At 39.0% G+C, this 15,033-nt stretch overlaps 2 protein-coding genes across 4 annotated transcripts in view; one reads left to right on the top strand and one right to left on the bottom strand.

Annotated features, from left to right (window-relative positions):
- Nucleotides 1-6,620, bottom strand: part of AKR1D1 (aldo-keto reductase family 1 member D1) — a gene marked incomplete at both ends in the record, with an annotated part of 39,641 nt that extends 33,021 nt beyond the window's left edge. For 2 of the 3 annotated variants that reach the window (XM_081038766.1, XM_081038768.1), the window contains one exon: nt 6,528-6,620. In XM_081038766.1, the coding sequence (XP_080894892.1) occupies nt 6,528-6,620 (93 nt within the window). The remainder of the gene's footprint in view (nt 1-6,527) is intronic. The other variant, XM_081038767.1, reaches the window with a different exon arrangement.
- Nucleotides 1-15,033, top strand: part of CREB3L2 (cAMP responsive element binding protein 3 like 2) — a 156,248-nt gene that overhangs the window by 20,865 nt on the left and 120,350 nt on the right. The window lies entirely within an intron of this gene.

Below are 15,033 nucleotides of genomic sequence, written 5' to 3'. Positions count from 1 at the left end.
TCTTCTCATTTTTAGTTCATTTTAACTTTGGCAGGTTAATATTTTTGAAATATGAACCTACATTTTTCTCCCTGATATTTTTTTGTTACCTTCTACTGCCGCCACCAAACCACTTTTTACGGCTGATGGGCAGCATCCATTGCCTCTAGAGAGGAAAGACATAACAAAATGCAGAAGTCAGTTCTTGATGTTTGATTTCTCAAAGTCAAGGCCTCTGTGTCTGGAGTGTGAAGGGGTCTCAGGTACTGGAAAGAACTCAGGATACACACTATACTAAAAGTAAAAACAAACACTGATTTTTTTCCCCCTTTGTTCCTTGACCCTCAAAATATTAGCCCATGTGGTGCTTTACAAAAACACTACTGAGTTGCCATTGCTTAAAAATTAATGATTACCCTATAATACTCTCTGAAAAGAGTTAGAAGATCAGGCCATACCAGACCCTTGTTTATGCATGGCAATTGGCTATAGAGTAGAAACTGCCACCCTCTTTTCGAATGGTGAGTGAAATCTTGTATCTTTGACTGACTATCATCTCCTGATGGTAGTTGCATGTATTTTCTTTTTGCATGTGGCAAAGAAGAAAATAAAACATTTCTTTTGCTCATGTCTGCAATCAAAATGGGAAAGCAGATCAAAATGGAGAAATAGGTTTAGTTCCCCAGGGCCACTTATTTACGCTTCCTGCTAGTCCCTGACCCCTTTAGGTAGAGATTATGAGACCACTCTCACCCCTGACACAGATTCTTGACCAAATTCTAACTGAGCTCTTTTCTAGCATGGACTTCCATGTTTATCTCTGCATTGGCCAATGTGATCAAGAATCCTGCTAAGTCAGTTTGGCAACAACACCCCATCCTATCCTCGATATCTGATCACCTTCCATATCGAATCAGGTTCCTCCTCCCCCATCATCCCCCAGCTCTGGTCGCCCAGCTCTGTCTTCAGCAAGAATCCTGTTGGGTCAGATTAACCAGAACCCCCCTTTATCCCTGATGTTTCCTCTCCGTAACTTTCTATTCACTGACCCCGTCCTGCTCTTGGCTGTAAATTCCCTTGCCTGGACTGTCTTCAGAGTTGAGCCCAATATCTCTTATTGCAGAATTCCATCATGGTGGTCCCTACGCCTATCACAACAGTCCTTCCCCATGAAAAGTCTTCCTTACCACACTTTAACAAGTGTCATTGAATAATTATTTTCCTTCAACAACCTGTCTCCAGTATATAAAAAAAATACTTGATGTAAGAACAAAGCTTTGCCTTCTGCAGGTGAAACAGGTTCCCTGGGTTGAGAGGAAGAGGGGAATTAGATGGGCACTGAGGAGAAAGCAAGGACTATTTAAAGGATGGCTTCTTTCTGAGAAGGGGTTCTGAGCCTTGTGCCCCCTACTTCTGCCAGCTCAGGGGCAGGGTGGACTCCACGTTTCAAGTTCCTTCTTGCTACTCATCAAGGACTTGGACTTCACCTCTCCTTTACCCCATATGCAGTGCCTTTGGCTCACTCTCCAGGTTATGAAAACTGTTTGTAGTTATAGAAATCTCAACAAGGGCCACCCAGGAAGAAATACCAGGATCAATTATGACGCCAATCCACCTTCTTAGGCCACTGCTTCCCCATAGCTTGATGTTTCTTGACCTAACCCATAACTAGATTTGTTCATGGTTACTTTCATCTTTGAATAAGTGTTAATCTCTCTTAAAGAGCCTCAGCTTCTCTTATATTTTAAAATCCCTTGTTTCTAGCCCAGTGTTTCGATTCCTGTGTTACTTCAAAAATGTCTCATATATGGGAGAGGCAATAAATTTATTGAACCAAATTATTGTCTATTTTCCAAAATATGTGCCATCTGTCCTGGTTTTGTATCATTTGCACACCTGGTAATAATCTTGAGTTTTACTTGAAGTTTTTGATTAATATTGGCTATTAACTCTGTGGGCTGATATTCATAAAAACTGAATTAATTCCTACCAAAGCAAAAAAAAAAAAAGGAATGAAATTCAAAACTCTTGCTATTGGACTTACCCAGATGGAGCTATAGGGAGAGAGACAGAAATAAGGGAGATTTGTTGGAAGGCTATTGTAGACCATTACATCCCTGTATGAAAGCATTCTGGGAAGCTTTCGTTGACAAAGGTCACAGAGATAATTAGTATATTTTAGTTTTCATTAGTGATCATTAGGTGAGGTATTGCACAGAATGCTTGTTGCTACTAAATGTTGGTTCCATCTCAAATTCCCTGAATTCACAGACATGAAACACCTTTACAAGAAAGTTGGGCATATTAAGAGAAAAAAAAAAATCTTTGTAAGTCAGGAGAAAGCTGAGCTGGACAGCCTCACCCAGCCCCATAAGACTTCTTCCAAGCTGCTTTCCCACAGTTCCTATCTCCATATGTTCTAGTGGAATCTAAACAGGGCAGAAGTTGGAGGAGACGGTGTTAGTCTTCCTCATTTTAGCTTTCCATCTCAGCTCTCATGTTATCTCCTCCCGAAGACACGCCTAAGTCTTCGCCTGGTACCCTGCTGCTCCCTAACTACTGTATCCCAGCTGAACAGGATCCCAGGACAAATATTGATGGACTTGACTATGTACACGAAACGTGAATCAATTCCAGTTAAAGAGTTACCTCAGTCCAACATTCACTTTGTACTTCTTGTGGAATGAAAGGTTTTGAAAAGACTCTCAGGCATGTCGAGCGGAGAAGATTAAATGTTGACATCAGACCTCTACCTGTAGGAGTAAGACTGATTCTGAAGTTAAAGCTAATTTAGTACTTTTATTTCAGGGTGACCAACTTGGACACAGGTAGCTCTAACCTCTGCCTCAGAGTAAATGATAAAGGAGTTGTCACTTGTGTGGCTTGGAACAGAAAGTATGAGTCTGCTCTGTATGAGATATTCCATTCTCCCTACTCTAGTCTTCCCTTTAATCCTAGCTCTAGCCCTCCCCCTACTGAAAATCTTCCAGATGCGTGTTGTATATTTTTCTTCACAGTAGAGTTTCTGCTTTTGTGTACGTACCATTAACTCCACATATCACTTTACAACTGGTAATATTTCTGATCACAAATGTGGTTTGCATGTGTGATTTTCCTTTCTAATAGTATTCTTCTTATGTCATAGTCTCTAATTGGTGTATGTCTCACCTTGTGAAGTGAAACTCTTTGAGAAATGACATAACTGGCTTTTGAATGTCTCAAATCCATAGCATTTATATATATCTCCTAGGATATGTATTTCAGGACATATATTCTTAGATACTTTCATGTACAGAAATACACATAGAAAGTCATAGTTAGAAATATATGGCTTCAATGATAGAGGATACATTTATAACAGGCAATATAGTATAAGGATTAGAGCATAGTCTCTGAGCCCAAATGAGGTGGGTAGGTTCAAATTCCTGCTCTGTTCCTTAGCATTACAAGTTTGAGGCAATTTATTTTATTTCTCAATGCCTCCATTTTTTCATCTGTAAAATGGCATTCAGTGGTATCTCATTCATAATGTGAGGATTAAATCAGAAAATGCCTGTAGTGTGCAGCACTTAAGAGAGTGCCTGGTACATGCTTAAGTGTTCAGAAAATGTTAGCTATTATTGTTGTGTCCATTTGCATCTCCATACCCTCAGACGCTCACATACATACTATATATATCCCCTGCCACAAACTCATTCAATCGTTTGACAAGCAGTAGCTGAACACCCATTACATACTATAATAGATACCCTACTGGGAATATAGAGCTAAGCAAGGCATGGTCTTTTTCCTAGTGAATTTCACAGTCTTGTGGGGAAGGTTGCAGAGAAACGATGATTATGGTATAGTGTGACAAGTGCTCCAATTGTGTTGAGCATAGGGCCTATGTGAACATGCAGGAGGGCAAGTTGTGGTGGCTGTGACCTGGGATTCTAAGAAGAGGTATCCCTGAGCTGAGTTTTGAACGTTTGGTAGAAGTTAGCCAAGTGAACAAATCAGGAGAAAGTGTGTTCCAGGTAGAAGGCCACAAAAGCACGGAGGTGGGATAGTTGTTCAAGGAATGTAGACAGTTGTTTTAATTTAGGGAGAGATTGGAAGAACGGTGATAGATGTTGCTGGATGGACAGGTCTTGACTGAACCATAAATGGAAGGAGTGCAGACTCTACCCTACGGTGGATGGGAAGCCATTGAAATAATTAGGCAGGGCGGTGACATGATCATTTTTGGATCTGAGGAAGATCCTGATAACCCCACTTTGGATAATTAGTTAGAAGAGAAGAAAATTGGAAGAATAGCCCAAAGATAAGTTAATAGCCTAAACTAAGATGGTGACAATGAAGATAAAGAGGAGAGTGTGAACTGGGGAAATGTTTCTGAGATACTTTCAACAGTGATTTAGCAATCATTAGGATGTAATGGGGAGAAGGGGAGAAATGAGGAAGAGGGCAGAGTGAAGGAATATACTCAGATTTTTGGCTTGGGTGGCTGGGAGGTGGTGGTATTTGCTAAAGAGGGGAGATGGTGAGTGTAGTTTTGTCAGGTTGAGTTAGAGGTGCCTGTGAAAGATGGAGCACACACTTGATGGTATAACAGAATTATCCACGGGGCTTGTTAAATGCTGATTCTACCCCAGCAGATCCAGATGCAGTAGACCAGAGGTGAAGCCTAAGGATCTGTATTTTTTAAAAATGCCCTAGGTGGGGCCAGCCTGGTGGCTCAGGTGGTTGGAACTCCATGCTCCTAACTCCGAAGGCTGCCGGTTCGATTCCCACATGGGCCAGAGGGCTCTCAACCACAAGGTTGCCAGTTCAATTCCTCCAGTCCCGCAAGGGATGGTGGGCTCCGCCCCCTGCAACTAAGATTAAACACAGGCACCTTGAGCTGAGCTGCCGCTGAGCTCCCAAATGGCTCAGTTGGTTGGAGTGCGTCCTCTCAACCACAAGGTTGCTGGTTCGACTCCCGCAAGGGATGGCGGGCTGCACCTCCTGCAACTAGCAACGGCAACTGGACCTGGAGCTGAGCTGCGCCCTTCACAACTAAGACTGAAAGGACAACAACTTAACTTGGAAAAAAGTCCCGGAAGTACACACTGTTCCCCAATAAAGTCCTATTCCCCTTCTCCAATAAAATCCTAAAAAAAATGCCCTAGGTGGTTTTCATGTAGCCAGTCCATAGTTGTATAGGGAGACATAACAAACAGAACAGGAAATACAGACTTATGAGTCTCTGCATGTGTGTGCAAAGATTTTTTTCTGCATGCATTCTGGGTAACAGCATGCTCAGAAAAGAAGCTAGTTAGAAGCAAAGATTGGAGCAAAGATTATGAATACGGGGGCAAAGTAAGAAGAGGAGGAGACCAATGACCCAGACTCTTATAGTTGTTTCAACAGTGATTTTCCTTTGCATTTCCAAAACAGGGGGACTGGCAATTGAAGTTGAATTGAACTGAGTGATTGTAGTGTTAACTAATCTTGGTATCTTTAGTTTATTTATCTTCCTCTACCTTCCATTCTCCATGCTGCCCTAGAATTATCTTTCAAAAACACTGATCCAACAATGTTATTGCTTTGATCCTAAACTTTAAATAATTCCTCCTTTTCTATAATCCAGTCTCAGCTTGCATTTCCAGATCCTGCTGCCATGACCTCCACCACGAATTCCATATGCCAGCCACCGTGGGCTTGGTCTTTCCTAGGTGTATCATATATCCTGGGCCTCTATACTTCCCCTTCTGCCTAACATGTCCTGCCTCAGCTCTGCTTCTCTGCCTGATGAACTCACACTTAGCTTTGCAGAGGTCATTCATCCATGATCACTTAAATTTCAGTACCATTTCTTCACATAGCACCGTTTATTCTGGCAATCAGTGTGATGTGCTGAATTGCAATGAGATTAGCAGAAAGATTTAAGTAGAAACTTTATTGTGTTTTAATGGAAACCCACTTCAGTCTTCACGGTCAAACTATTCCCTTTCCTGTGTTTTCAGTGAGATACTATTTATAGTTCTAGGATAGCATTTACTCTTATCTTCATTATTTAATAATTAGTTATTAATAACTGTGCCTCCTCTATTAGATTTCTTTTTTTTCTCTATTAGATTTCTAATCTCTAGATTCTTCTTGTCATATTTGAAGCTTCTATAGCTTAATGCTTCCTGTGTAGTAGGTTTTCACTTCATGTTTGTTAGATTGAACTAAAATAAGAATTCTTATATATAAACTGAAAAAAAAAATCATGAACCATAAATGCAGTAATGTCATGTGCTTGAGATTAATCAAATAATCAGCATCCAGCTGAATTTTAGGAAAGGAAGCGGAAAGGTCCCATTCTCTAACCCAAGAGAATTTGTAGTCACAAATTGATTTAGTTTAATGTTTGGCTCAATACTCATGCAGCCAAATAGTAGTCCTTGGAAGTTGCTTTCACTATTACAAAAGGTAAATCAATGAGATCCATTCAAAATGAATTAGATTGTGCTTTAGAAAGGCTTCTTAAAAAAAAAAAAAAAAAAAACCCAAAACCAAAAAACACAGAGAGAGAAGCTTACTATTTTAGGTTCTGAGTAGGTACCAATCCCGATGACAGGAATGCTATTTCCATCACTTAGAGGTATGCGGTGATCTGCAGCACTGAGGTCCATCTTGGGGTTTCAGATTTCTAGAAATGATTCTGAACACCACACAGTAAGAGTCTTTTTGGAGAGGTATCCTATGGCCTATTTAATAAAAAAAAAAGGAGGGCCAGAGGGAGGAGCAGTGGGAGGGAAGAGATATTGACAGATTTATTTCTCAACCTGTTTTCTTTGAGGTTGTTCTGGAAATCCTAACTGAGATTGCCCTTTGAACTTTATCAGAGACATATAAATAACTCATTGAGAGTTTCTGCTTACTCCTCTGCAAAGAAAAGATTGAAAAAACAAAAGGAAACAAAATCTAGCTGGCTTCTATCCGTTGGGATGCTTTTGTTGCCAAGTGACAGGCCTATCTCAATTTCTTTTAAACTATAAAGGAAATTTACTGGTTCACATTCCTGAAAACTTCAACATAGGGCTAGCTTAAGGTGAGACTAGAGTCGTTTCCCAGACTTTTCTTAGAGATTCTGATGCAGCAGGACTGAGAAGCGGTCTGAGATTTTTATCACCTTAGTTAAGTTTGGCAACCACTGGGCTGGATGGAGGAACACATGATATGTCCAGGAATGAGTTTCTCACTCTCTAGTTCTCTCTGCCTCCTTGCTCTTTCAGCAGACTCTCCCCTTATTGTTGAAAGGTGGTAACCAGTCCTTGAAGTGGTGACAAATTGACCAAGAAAGAGTATTTTCTTACTCCGTAGCTCCCACAGCAATCCAGGAATGGTCTTTTTGGCTTCACTTGCCCTTCTTGGTTTAATGATCCATCACTAAATCAACCATAGTGGTCAGAAGAAATAAAAGACCGATTGCCTTAAGATAATTAGAAGGCATTTCTAAATTGGGAGTTGAGGTGAATCCCACCTGGGAAGGCTCTTAAGTGAAAGGAAAGAAGTGAAAGAAAGAAGTTAGGGAAACAATGAACAAATGTTTATTATAATCTTTTTCCAAAGGATTGGGCTGTGTATAAGATAAGAATTTTGGACCTGGTGACCTCAAATATAACAGTCGATGAAGTGTATCTATAATTAACTTGTCCCATCCCCAGGAAACTCATTCTTGCTTATGTACAGTCAGCCAGTGGACACAGTACTTGCTACTGGGTTGGGGCAGTGTGGAACACGGGCAATGATGGTCCTCCCCCACATGTGTAAATCGATCCAGCAAACACTTATTGTGAACCTTTGTGTGCTATGATGTTGGCTAGTCTATGTTTATTTTTATTATTATTGACTTTTTTGGTGTTTAGCTCTATAAATTTTGGCACATATACAGATACAAACCTGTATCTGTATATGTGTATAACTACCATCCATTTCAGTTGGGATACTGAAACGTGTTATAACCCAGAGATCTCTGCTGTGTCATTGGAATTAACCCCTGGTTGTTTGCAAAAGGTGAAAAAATGTACAGACTCAGCCTGAAATGAGGAGAGCAAGGAAGTAAGTTTATTTAAGAAAGATGCCGGCATAGAAGTTGCCTGGGCAGACAACTGCCCCTAAATTTAGGTTAGCTTTTTCTTATATAGGAACGGGTAGGTAAATGTCCTTACAACAGGAGATGTGACATATAGACTGAGGTCATTTGATTGACATATGTTGGTTATATAACTAGCTTCTTTCTGAGCATGTTGTTACCCAGAATGCATGCAGAAAAACCCACAGGGGGAGGGACAAGCCTTAATGTTCATTCCATTCTAATTGCATTATAATCAGGCTAGAATTCAACTAATGGACAGGTTTTAATAGTTTAAGCATGTGTGAAGAACCAATTAATACCGGTTGGATCTTATTTACTTTTTTTATGAGGGTTTAGACATCTTAGATTTATTTCTAGGGGATGAGCCTGGGCGGTTCCTGGGGAGGAGATGCAGGCCTGGGCAGTCCCCCTTCAGGTTCACTTTTATTAACCCTTTTCTGCCTCATCAATCTCCATGCTATTTCTTTGTAACACCCTCTACTACCCCTCCCCCCCTGGAAATCACGATCTGTTCTCCATGGCTGTAGTTTTGTTTTTAGAAAATATCGTGTGAATTGAATCATACAGGGTGTAGTCTTTTGAGATTGGCTTCTTTCACTCAGCATAATGCCATTGAGATTCATCCAGGTTGTTTGTATCAATAGCTCACTTGTTTTCATTGCTGTGGAGTATTCCGTTATCTATATGTACCACAGTTTGTTTCTTTATTTGAAGGATGTTGGGTTTGTTTCTAGTTTTTGGTGATTGTGAACAGAGCTGCTGTGAACACTTGCGTACAGGTATTTGTATGAGCATGAGTTTTCATTTCTCCAGGAATGGGATTGTCAGGTCATGTGGTAAGTGTGTTTAACTTTGTAGGAACCTGCCAGCCAAACTGCTTTTCAGAATGGTTGTAACATTTTGCATTCCCTCTAGCAATACATGTGAGTTGCAGTTGTTCCCCAGCCTCAACAGCACTTGTTATTGTCAGTATTTCTTTCTTTCTTTTTTTTTTTTTTTTTTTTTGGTAATTCTGGTAGATTTGTCATGGTACCTCATGGCTATTTTAATTTGCACTTTCCCTTTGGATAATGATGTTGAACACTTTTTCATGTACTTATTTGATATCTGTATCTCTTCTTGGTAAGGTGCCTGTTCTAGTCTTTTGCCTAATTTTCAAATGAGTTGTTTGTCTTCTTAGTGCTGAGTTTTGTGATTTCTTGGTAAATTTTTGATACCTGTTCATTGTTGGATATATGGTTTGCAAATATTTTTTTCTCAGTCTGTAGCTTGTTTTTTCACTCCCTTAATTGTGTCTTTTATAAAGCAACTGCCCCTATTTTAGGTTAGCTTTTCTATATAGGAAAGGGTAGGTAAATTTCCTTACAGCAAGATTGGTAGTAAAACAAACCCCCAGGCAGCCGTTTAGCTCAGTTGGTTCGAGTCTGGTGCTCTTGGCAACAGGGTTACTGGTTCGATCCCCACGTGGGCCACTGTGGGCAGCATCCTCAGCAGCTGGATTGGAACCACTGCTGGACTTGGAGCTGATGGGTCCTGGAAAAATGCACTTAAATAAATAAAAGTTAAAGTTTAAAAAATGTTAAAAAAAACCAAACCCAAAATCCCCCCAAAAGGGTATCATGTTCTCTGAAAATTAATCTGGTTTCAGAGATTTGAGCAAACTGTCTATTTATGTAATCATTCGCTTCAACAGAGGGTTTTGAGTCAACTGCTTTTTTGGGGGATTGTCTACTTCTAGGGGATTTCCCAAAACTCTCAGCTTGAGGTCTACCATTGACATGGAAGTCTGATGATGTAGAGAAATTGTTAATTTCCTTTTTATTGAAAATATGAATCACTATCTTAGGGTTTTCCTACTGTGTTAATTATTAATGGTACCTGGCAAGGTCCTAGTCCTTGAAGTTGAGGCAGATCTTTTGCCTCTCTTTTAGAAGACTTTATTTACCTCCAGATGTCAGGTCATTCAGAGATTGCTGACATGGTTAATTTGGAAAGGCCACCTGCACGTGTATATTGGTAAGATTACCAGTATTTAGTCAGATCAGCATGCACCCCCACCCCTTAAGTTTGGTAAGCAGAAGAATTTGTGCAATCATTCCAAATTAATAAAAATTTGGAGAATGCCAAGTAAACCTGAATATTTTTACTTGTTTTTAAAATAAGTCTTAGTGGTACCTAGTGGTCTTTCCAGTAATTCAATGATAGTTTACTTATCAAAATTCTTTACCTAAACTGAAAGAATTTCCCAAGTTGGGACCTTTGAAGGGACTCATGAAACCCCGCAGAGTTTAGTCAGGTAATGCTTTGATTTGGGGGTGAAGAATAGAGCACAGCAAGGCAATACAGGCAAGCATGACAGGTTGCAGAGATGCCCTCCCAGGCTCAGGGGCCATATTCACACACAGAACATGCCATGTCTCCTGGTTGAACCACCAAGATCTGTGTGAGGTATCTTAGCTTAGGCTAGAACTCAAAACCGAAGTTCCCAGCACAGATTTTTATGACTCTTCAGCCATATAACCAAGTCCCGCTAACTTAACTGGTTTGGCGAATGGCACACCATCTGTAAAGAAACTTATTTAGGGGGTGGAGAGGGTTGCCAGAGGAGTTTCACCCTTTAACCAACGGGTCATGAAACTGCTCTTTTCTTGGCCAAGAGTCAATCATGTCATCCAGGAGACCCAGAGATAAAGATAGAGTTATTCCGTTCCACGTGTAAGTCAACCCTATTTTCCGTACTGTTTTATGTTTCTGAATTTGGGGTCTAAATTTGGGAAAAGCAAAATCAGGAGTCTTTAGAAGAGAAAAATTATGAACATAAGATGTATGTCTCCAGAGACAAGCACTAGTTATAGGATATGTTTTATTTTGTCCAGGCAGTATTTTAAAAGCATATCACAACGAGAAACAATAACAGGTAGAAACTTTTAACTCTTTTAAGCAATAAGAAACTTTTTGTTGAAATTATTTAAGTGTATGCTAGAAGTAATGAGGGCTAATGGAATATTGTGACAATAAAAAAAGAACCTCTGTGGCACAAAATAACTGACTAAATTTACAGAAAGAGAACACAAATTGTAATTTTCTCTTTGATTCACTATTCATGTAATAATCTGTAATAAAGGATTTATCAATACTCCTTTATATGTAAGTATTAAGACATACAGAGATATATAAGCATATAAATAGGTGATAAACATAAAGATTTTAATTTTAGTCTTAATATAGAATTTATAAGTATATTAAATAAAATGTTTATCATATTGAATTTATAATATTTATAATCTTAATCATCTATAACAATTTCTTTGATAAATAAACAAACCATATTTATTACCTATTTAGCCAAAGTAACCAATTCTTTCAAAGTAAACAATTCAAACTTTTCTTCAGACGCAAGAGAAACTAAAGGACAGGAAACCAATAAGTGGTCTACTTTTCTTTTTTTTAAGTGAACACATATTTTATATCATTTATCTCAAAAATAAACATTTTACATAACATTCCAAAGTCATTTACACATATTCTTAATACTGTAGAAAGAATGAAGTAACAATATTTCATTTGTAGGCAGCAAGGTTTCAACTGGAAAAATGTAAAACATTTCTCTTCCTGGAAACCATGTACTGTGCATAATTTTTGGAAACTGTCCCTATCTGTGAGACTATCCCTTACAGTCCTTTCTTTGTCTATCAATTCTTGTTTTTATGACTTTTACACCATGGAAAAAAAATACAGTGTGTTCTGTCACCCATGTATCCCCAGTTAGAAGTATTCTATTCTTCTTTACCTATGCTGAAAGATTAGATCTATGCCCTGCCAGACACGAGTCCCCATAGTTCTGAAGTATTCAGAAACACACGTTATTAGTGGTTATGGCATGGATTTCTCGTGACTCAGGGAAAGGAATTATACTTTAGGGGCTGAGAAGTCTCGGGGGAAGATGTGGTACATCTGAATCACCAAGAAGAACCAGCTCAATCCAAAACTGCCCAAGACGATTCTGTTTGTCTGCTCGTCATTTTGTGGCAAACCCCACAAAACCTGTAAAGATTGCCTCTCCATCAAGACTTAAGAAGCAATAATAGAAACACTCATCAGTGTTAGGGCGACAGATCAGTTTTGGTGGGCATCTATTGTTTTGTCTGCCTAGCTGTCCTGCCATCTTCTGGAGGCAATCCTACCTGCATCTTTTTGAAAATTGCTCCTTTACTTAGTTAGTCCTGTGGTTGTGTTAGAGGCTGCTCACCATAGCATCTTCCCCACTTCCTGGCCAGTGTCAGTTAGTCCAGAACGTAGGCACATAAAGTAGGTTGGTCCAATCAGAGTCCCTCTTGAATTTAGAAAGCTGAAGTTGATTTTTAAATTCACGAGGAATCAAGCATTGCTGATGATTGTGGTTCCTGCCACAAGGAGGATGAGCCAAGAGAATGTCACTGACAAGCAAAGAAAAGGATAAGCAAGTGATGGAAAATGTCCTGACAATGTTTGTGCTCCGTGAATCAGTCATTCCCAAGGTCTAGCTTGCCACACTGTTACATGAATCAGAAGGCTTTGTGTAAGAGGACTTATAAGGAGAGGGATATAACATACAGAAAGATGGGAAACATATTTGGTCAGAACAAATCAGGAACATTTTTAGTAGACAACAGAAAAGTGGACAATGTTTGGAAGATTCAGAATACATTTTTGCATTACGTATGCTGTAACCCATTATGTATGATTTACCCATATTCCATAACTGAGACATTGTTTTTCCCATATCAGACAGGAAAAAATCTGCCTGATTGGAGAGACTCATGGGAAGCAGGCACTCATGTTTTGAGAGTGGAATGCAAGGTGGTACACCTCTATGGAGGTGTACTTCTATGGAGCTGAATAAATGCACTTTTGAAGACTTTTTCCATAAGGAGGGAAATTTGGCAATATTTAGTAAAATCACATATGCATTGATCTAGCAGGAATCTATCCATAGATACATTGTTAAAAAGATAAAATTATGTGTGCACAAAATATTCACTGCATAAATTATTCATAGTTGCAAAACACTAGGAAGAATCTCAAAAACAACAACAACAAACTCTTGACAGGGACTATTTTTCTGGGCCCATTGCTGAGTCTTCCATAGACCATTTCACAGTTTTGTTAAGTCAGCTGCTTCTGGTTGATGGTTGCACCATGACTTGTGTGGACATGGGCCTATCATTATTATTTCTTTGCCAATAAATGTGATCTTTGGTCACATTTGTTAGACATTGTTATGTGGCAAATAATTACAATAGATGAAGCATTATGTAAACCTGCATATTCTGGCAGATGTGCTGTGAGCAAGGAAGGCAAATTTGTGCCAAAGTGTCCATTTCAATGAGGACAAACAGTGTCCCCTCTTTGATAAAAGGGGTCCAGTGTAATTGATCTGTCGTCAATGAAATCAATACAGTCTTTAAGGACTAGAGCAATATCTGCTGTTGTCTTGTGGGGTACAAATGAAGTAACAGGTCATTCTCTAACTAGCTACATAACTAGCTAGACACTGCCTATGAATTAGTGTTGACTTTTAGACTATTTCTCCATGCACACAAAATGGACAACTACCGGGGGTGCCAAAAAAATGTACACAAGTGAACACTTTGGTCAACGTTGCTCAAGCAGTAGTTCGCTGTAATCAGAAGTGTCTGGACACTGATGGGAACCACTTTGAGCACCTCTTGTCATTGCAGAAGTCAGACGTGACTTGTATTCATCTTTTGTTATTGGTATATATTGAGTATTACCCTGGGCTTGAAAAGATAAAGAGAAGGAGTGGTTCCTGAAAGCAACAGAGTGATGGTCTTTCAAATTTTGTTTCTTTTAAAAATTGTGTTTGATTATTTGTAGTTTTCCCTGTGAAGTAACTACTGATAAAAACATGTCCATGCAAAGCTGTGTACATTAATGTTCAAAACAGATTTAGTCATAAGAGTACCAAACTGGAAACAACACAAAAGTCCAAGAATGGGTGAATGTATAAACTATTCATACAAGGAAATGCTACTAGCAACAAAAAAGAGCCAATTACATTTTGCATACATATGCATGCAACAACACAGATGAATCTCAAAACCATTATGCTTAGTGAAAAAGAGAGACACAAAAAAGTAAGTAAATTATAATTCCATTGACATGAAACTCTAGGAAGGACAAATCTCATCTATAGTGATAGAAAGCTGATCAGTGATTGCCTGAGATCTAGGATGGAAGGTTGGATTTCCTGGGAAGGGACACAAAGGAATCTTTTGAGATGATGGAAATGTCTCCTATATCTAATTGTGGTGGTGTTATACAGGTATATAATTTGTCAAATATTATCTAACTATACTCTTAAAAGGGGTGCATTTTATTGCATGTAAATTATACCCCAATAAAGTTGATTTAAAATGTATTACTTGTACTTTTAACTTCTTCTCAGAGGTTTAACTTTAATCCCACTTATTACTCTTTTGATTTCTATAACATTGTTATCATGTATTTTAATTTTATACACATTTTAAAACACCTACATTATACAGTTGTTATTTTTTCAGTCCATGGTAATTTAGATTTACCCAAATGGTTGATTTGGGGGAGCTCATTTCCTTCCTTCCTTCCTTCCTTCTTTCCTTCCTTCCTTCCTTCCTTCCTTCCTTCCTTCCTTCCTTCCTTCCTTTCTTCTTTCCTTCCTTATTTCCTTCCTGGCTTCCTTCCTTCCTTTCCTTCCTTCTTTCCACCCTTCTCTCCCTTTCCTGGCTTTAGCTTTAATGATTATTTCAGTTTGTTTCTTTCTCCTTCTAGTGGTTGCTGACCTCTATGTCCTGTCTACTTAAAAGGCTGGGCATTTACTCTTCTTTTGGCTTTCTATGATGTTTATCAAGTAAACATGACATTGATCTGGGACAAATCTAAACCTATTTCAGAACTCTAGGGCCAAG

Source organism: Rhinolophus hipposideros, assembly GCF_964194185.1.
Source record: "Rhinolophus hipposideros genome assembly, chromosome: 25".
NCBI lineage: Eukaryota > Metazoa > Chordata > Mammalia > Chiroptera > Rhinolophidae > Rhinolophus > Rhinolophus hipposideros.
Note: the sequence above shows the minus strand (reverse complement) of the source record. Positions and strands in the feature narration are given on the sequence as shown.